Source organism: Phaeoacremonium minimum (assembly GCF_000392275.1).
Source record: "Phaeoacremonium minimum UCRPA7 unplaced genomic scaffold PA7_03_scaffold_558, whole genome shotgun sequence".
NCBI classification, from domain to species: Eukaryota; Fungi; Ascomycota; class Sordariomycetes; order Togniniales; family Togniniaceae; genus Phaeoacremonium; species Phaeoacremonium minimum.
This window is the reverse complement of record NW_006921460.1, coordinates 51770-57972: the sequence shown is the minus strand read 5'-3', so window position 1 is coordinate 57972 and position 6203 is coordinate 51770. Positions and strand designations below refer to the sequence as shown.

The 6203-nt window shown below is 52.7% G+C and overlaps 3 protein-coding genes across 3 annotated transcripts; 2 read left to right on the top strand and 1 right to left on the bottom strand.

Moving 5' to 3' along the window:
- Positions 1–140: 140 nt before the first annotated feature.
- On the top strand, positions 141–2081 carry UCRPA7_7822 (putative cleft lip and palate transmembrane protein 1 protein; the record flags this gene model as incomplete). Its single annotated transcript, XM_007920344.1, has 1 exon — positions 141–2081. One exon carries the CDS (start codon positions 141–143, stop codon positions 2079–2081), a length of 1941 nt encoding a protein of 646 aa, XP_007918535.1.
- Positions 2082–3156: 1075 nt separating this feature from the next.
- Positions 3157–4485, top strand: UCRPA7_7821 (hypothetical protein; the record flags this gene model as incomplete). Its single annotated transcript, XM_007920343.1, has 2 exons — positions 3157–3379; positions 3608–4485. The coding sequence occupies 2 exons, from the start codon at positions 3157–3159 to the stop codon at positions 4483–4485; spliced, it is 1101 nt and encodes a 366-aa protein (XP_007918534.1).
- Positions 4486–4871: 386 nt separating this feature from the next.
- Positions 4872–5589, bottom strand: UCRPA7_7820 (putative protein transport protein sec22 protein; the record flags this gene model as incomplete). Its single annotated transcript, XM_007920342.1, has 2 exons — positions 4872–5485; positions 5556–5589. The coding sequence occupies 2 exons, from the start codon at positions 5587–5589 to the stop codon at positions 4872–4874; spliced, it is 648 nt and encodes a 215-aa protein (XP_007918533.1).
- Positions 5590–6203: the final 614 nt, after the last annotated feature.

Below are 6203 nucleotides of genomic sequence, written 5' to 3'. Positions count from 1 at the left end.
GCTCCAGTTCCAATTCGCGAGAATGCCTGAAGGCAATGTTGCGGCGCAGGGTGCGCCCGCGCTGCGGGAAGAGGAGGGAGGCGTAAGTACCCCTAATCTATTATCTGCTGTTGCGCAATACAAGCTGACCAACAACTATCATGCAGATGTCGTTGACAAACCGGCTTCTGATTGGTGCTGCTATGTACTTTGGCATGAATATGCTCATGGGCCAATTCATGGGCGGTTCGAAGACGGCCACTGTCAAGGATGCTAGCGGTAACGAGGTTGCGGTTCCAGCAAACACTGGGGATATTCCTCCCTATGTTGCTCGACCCAAGATATTGGACGATGGCGCAACATACAACACTATCCCGCAGCGTATAGTGCCCATCTGGCCCGAAGATAGCAAGATCGACATTGTCGTGACGCTCTCGCCGACCCATATTCCAAAGGGTATCAAGGACACCCCTCAGGATCTAATTGTGCTGCAAGAGAAGGACTTCAAGATTGGAAACTGGAGTGAGAAGCGCACGATTGATACCACCATCGATGTCCCACCCGAGGTGCAGAACAATGGCACTCTCTGGGGACACTTCTTCATTGGACTGTCTGGAAGTATCTTGGATCCCGCTCAACCCGGTTATGATGTCGGCAAGGCCTATCATTTTGTCTATCCCTTTACTCAGTACATTGCCAGGAAGAAGGTTGCCAAGACGAGGAATCTGCTTGAAGCCCAAGATGTCGAAGAGGTCGAAGAAGAAGTGGAGGAGCCTTCTGGGCCCATCGTTGGCAGCTACTACCATCCGAACGCATCTTTGTCCTTCATTCCGAACACAGGTGCCATGGTCTTTGGGCAGACTCATCCCGCTGTTCGCCAGTTCCTGCACCTGGAGGCTAGCGGCGCTCGTGATGGCTCTGGACAGAACACATGGTATTATCCAATTCTGTTTGTCAACTCCTTTTGGCAGCTCAAGAGCCAGATGACGGTCCTCAATGACACGGTCAAGACATTGCCGGTCCACATCGATCTCAATAACCTTGCCAATTGGAAGTTCAACATTATGACATCCATTGAGATGAGCTCCCGGGAGACTGCTCGCCAGGCCGCGTATGGTAACCCAGCCCCTGGCGGCGGTGATGGCAGCGAGATTGAAATGATCAAGGAAATTTTCTTGGATACTAATCCGATTCTTCTTGGTGTTACAATTGTTGTCAGTATCGCCCACATCATTCTGGAGATGCTTGCCTTTGGATCGGATATTGCCCACTATCGCAAGAAGAAGGACAATGTCGGCATTTCAGTACGCTCCATTCTAGCGAATGTGTTCATGCAGACTGTCATCTTCTTATACCTTGTCGACAACTCGCAGAACACCAGTTGGATGATTCTGGGCTCTCAAGGCGTGGGTATCCTCATTGAATTCTGGAAGATCACGACTGTTGTCGATGTCCGAGTGAGAAATGCCCCGCCGGGTTCCTTGATACCTTATCGGATAGCCTTTGAAGACAAGCATAAGTTGAGCGACACGGAGGAGAAGACCAAGGAGTATGACGAGATTGCCTTTAAGTACATGTACTGGGCCGGAATCCCCCTACTCATTGGCTATGCTATTTATTCGCTCATCTACGACACCCACAAGTCTTGGTACTCATACATCATCACCACTCTTGTCGGCTCTGTCTACGCTTATGGCTTCCTGATGATGGTGCCATCGCTGTACATCAACTACCGCCTCAAGAGCGTGGCGCACATGCCCGCAAAGGCCATGATGTACAAATTCCTGAATACCTTCATTGACGACCTCTTCGCCTTCACCATCAAGATGCCCTTCCTCCACAGGATGGCAACGCTCAGAGACGATGTCATCTTCTTCATCTATCTGTACCAGCGGTGGGCGTACAAGATTGACTACACCCGCGTCAACGAGTTTGGTCAGGGTGGCGATGATGATGTTGTGGAAGAGGAGAAGAAGGATGAGGGCAAGGCACTGCCCCCAGCTGTCCCCGACAGTGCTTCAACCGGGAAAGTGAAGAAGGTTGCTGCCAAGGCGCAAAAGGCCACTGGGGCTGACACAGGAAGTGCTACCAAGAGGAAATAAGTGTGAGTTGTCAAAATCTTTAGATGTGTATTTTGGTTGCATTAGATGGCTCGCATGATTCTGGCATACTTGGGAGGCAAGTTTGAGAACAGGTGTGTTTGATAGGCATTGCATCTCGAATTCACACACAATAGTAGCATTATCGTGAGATAGAGCGGCAAGTCGAGCTCGGATATCACGATGTCTCCATCATACACTTCCGATAATACTCCAAAAAGTGACACCATTTTGACAGACTGAAGTAAATATGAAAACAAGTCCTCCAATTTATCATCTAACATCTTGATATTGACCAATCCTGTCGGACATGCCTCTCTTGTAGCCCGTCGGGTCCCCAATGCAAAGGCGGCACAGGCCAGGACCCTTGGGACATTAGGTTGGCACGAGAGGAAATTCCCGTTAAGGCTGACTTGGCGGGGTCTAATCAGTGGAGGTCAGTGCGAACGTGGCTTGAAACCTCCGAACTTAGGCCTTAGCCGCTAGACTTACAGCGGGATGCTGGCAAATCAACGCGTGGCCTTTCGCATTCCCCAGTGCCGTAAAGCTGCCAATGGTGGCAGTAACAGTCGAGGGGTTCCTGAACGGCTTGACGCCGCAGTGCGGGTCATTGGTTCCCTCCGCGAGAGCGTCATCTTCAATGGCTTAGACCGGACTGCCTAAGATACCGAGACTTGACCTATTGCTCTCCGGTCATACTGAACCCTCTCGCCCATACCGAAACCTAAAGGTTGTACTCATATCGGACACGCCTCCCTCAGCCAATTTCCAGCAGGATTCATAGATCAACATCTTGCGCATCTCGGTAGTCTGTAACACTGATCGACGACTTCAATCCCCCGTTCCAGGCACTAGGCTCTATTATCATACCCCAGCATCTACGCCAGTGAGACGGGCCGCCTGAAGCTCCGGCAATCCTTCTTCCTAGGTGCTCATCCTCCTCCTTCTGCTCCTCTTCTCAACTACGCAATCCTCGCGAATAGCCAAACGAACCCTCTTGTGAATGATCACACCCGACGACCCGTGACCCGGGGCGCTGCACCCTTCAACCCCCGGACCCGGACCCCGGACCCAAACAATGAGCAGCAGTCCGGACACGGTGGGCTCGCTCCTGGGCAGCATCGCCAACTCGCTCAACGACTCGCTGCGCATGCTCATGTTCGCCGATAAGCGCCAGTGGGGGCCCGACGAGTTCGAGCAGATCCGCGCGCTCGAGGATGCTCTCGACGACGCCAAGCGCGACTTCCAGGAGCTCGGTCCGCTAGTCAATGGCCAGTTCTACTACGAGAACGACCGAAGAAGTAAGTGGAATCTCCCGAATGCCTTGTTGCAATTGAGGCACAGCGCGGCGTAGGGTGCTGCGGCGCCATTCGGGGAGGATGGGAAGCCTCCCAGCTGGCGCATCTCACGAGAGCACCCCGCTGCGCAAGCTGCCCCGTTCTGCGCATTTCCTGACCGATGGACGACGCCCATGTTCTCTAGCGAGGCCAATGGCAAATAAAGCCCCAGTCGTGCTGACTATTATGTAGCGGAATCTCTCGAGGAACTGCGCGTTCTCAAGACCAAGTTCGACTTCCACGCCCAGAACTTCAAGGACTGGCTACGCACGGGAGGACCGATCAACCCGATATGGGCACGCGAGACGGGCGAACTGAAGAGGGAGCTGCATCGGGCACAGTGTCGCGCGGCCAGGCGCATCTTTCAATCTGAGAAGGAGGACAGTGTGAGGTGTCTCGGCGCCTTCGAGGTCTACCGACAGCAGCGCATATTAGAAGCCCAGCGGCAGGGGCAACAACGTCAACGCTATGAGCAGCATCGAGAGGAGCTGCCGCGGTGGGAAGGCCAGGAGGCGCAACAGCGACAGGAGGATGCCCAGACAATGGAGCGAACGGAGTACAGCCAGCAGCCGGATGCGCTCGAGCGAAGACTGAGCTTGGAAGAGCTTGTACCGGCTTGTAATGCGGTTGGGAGATTCGAGAGATTTGGAGATCGAGACATCGCCTTTTCTTGCGACTTCTGCGATGGGTTCATCGTGTGGGAAGACGTTCAGAGCATGCCGTCCTCAAGAACGCCGCTCTTGCCGGGAATCACTGACCAGCCAAACTGGCAAGCAACCACGAAGAGTATTTCGAGCGGGGAGGATAAGACTATCGTCTTTGCACCGTTGGCAATTGCCAACCACCTCGGCCCCCAAAGCGGAGACTGGAGGGCAAGGATATGGTGCCCGTTCTGTGACGAGTACACGTACTATCAGCAAGGAGACGATGAGCTGGACCAAGTGAAGTATGCTCAGGATGAAAGGGGCCTCTCCGACCTAAAGGCGTTTCAGGAACATCTCGAGTGGCATCACACCTCAGTGCAGGTGCCCTCCATTGCCCCTTCTACGGGAAATTGTCTACTTATGTGACGGCGTTATTGGCTTTTTGATTACTTCTACGACCAAGAGTCAAGGGGGGCATGGCGTTATTTTGGATTCGAAAAGGGGGCCTCTGAATGATGAATTGGACCACACTCATGATACTCCCATAGAGTTTTCGCATCGTCTTGGATTCAAAGCTTTATTCTTGTTTGTTTATGTTACGGGCAGGAGTTTCCGCTCACGACTGAATGGATGGATGGGCACGCCGACGCTGCTCTACGATTATAGGCACATAAATCCCCTTAATATTACATAGAACCCCATACACAAGTTTTCCGGCCTCCAAGTTGCCGTCCATGCCATGACTCCTGCTCCAAAATGCCAGAACCAGTTGCTTCCATCGTGGGTAATCAAGCGTCCAGCACGAGGCGCGTTCAGAAAAACCGCCACCACAGGAAGATGAGAATGATGAGCCCCAGCGCGGCAAAGGGGCCGTACTGCTTGAGCATCAGATCCCAGTTGATCTTGACCGCCGCGCGCCTGTACTTCTTGCTGTCGTCCCTCAGCCGACTGCTGATCTCGCCCATGCGGTCCAGGCTGTCTCCTCGGTATAGAAGGTCCTCAATGTTCTTGGTCATGACCTTTGTGACGTCGCGCAGCTCGTCATTGAGCTTGTCGAGGTTCTGCGTCGCGCGGGTGTCGCTGTAGGTCGCCTTGGTGCGGCTGATGAAGGTGTCGAATTCCATGAAGGCGTAGGGGCGCAGCGTCGTGCTCAGCAGCTGGCCCATAGGATAGGTGGTGCTGAACTCGGTGGCTAGGTCTTGCAGGTAGGTGAAGGCCAGCTTGCGCGGGTACGACTTGTCGGTAATGCACACGTAGACGATGTCCGAGGAGATGAGGTAGTGGATCGTGTAGCCGCCGCTCTCGATCGACGCCTGCGGCTCTGAGTTGCGGTTCAGTCGGCGCAGAATCAGCTTGATTTGCGACTTGATCTCTGATAGCGACGACTCGGTCTGCTCGTCGTCGACGGAAGCACAGAGCATAAGGCCTAGGAAAGGGGTGAGATTGTTAGCGGGCGTTTGGATATCATCCTAAGGGATGAATAGTGGTAAGTATACCATCAAGCCTTGCTATTTGCGTTGAGCGAATCATTCTGATTTTGTGTGGAAGTGATTGTAAATGGTTGGGTGAGGGAAGAAAGAGGCCGTTGATAGCTGCTGTGTTTCCTCAATGCAGCCTGGGCATCTGCATCTACGTGGCCTCTGCAACTTGCCGTCCTTTGAGCTCTGCCTAGGTCGAGAAGAGGCTGATACCGTTTAGAAGGAATAGGTATGCAAAAATATGATTATTGACTGGTCTGATGTTCTGGCACTGGTGCAAGGTTTCTTATGTTTCGAATTGATGAAGGTATGCTGGATTAGAAGCTACTGAGCTGGCCGGGCAGGAATTCAAGATTGGCACATGCACGGCCTGTAAGGCTGGCCAATGGCTCTTCCGGCTGTCGTCATTGCTCTAATGGCGCTGTGGGCCGGTCTCACAGCCTCGCGCTTCTAACATCAACCGCCTACTACGACTACGGGTATCGAGTTAACTTCGATTTAACTACTACTTTCTGACCTCTTTTCGAACCCCAATTATAAACAAGATGGACTGATATGAAGCCATGTAGGAATACATTAGATTACTAAGTATGTAATCTCTAGCGTTCCTGCAGTTTCTGTTGCAAAAGAGCACCTTCCTTTGTAAAGGTGCTGTTGTTGAGTACC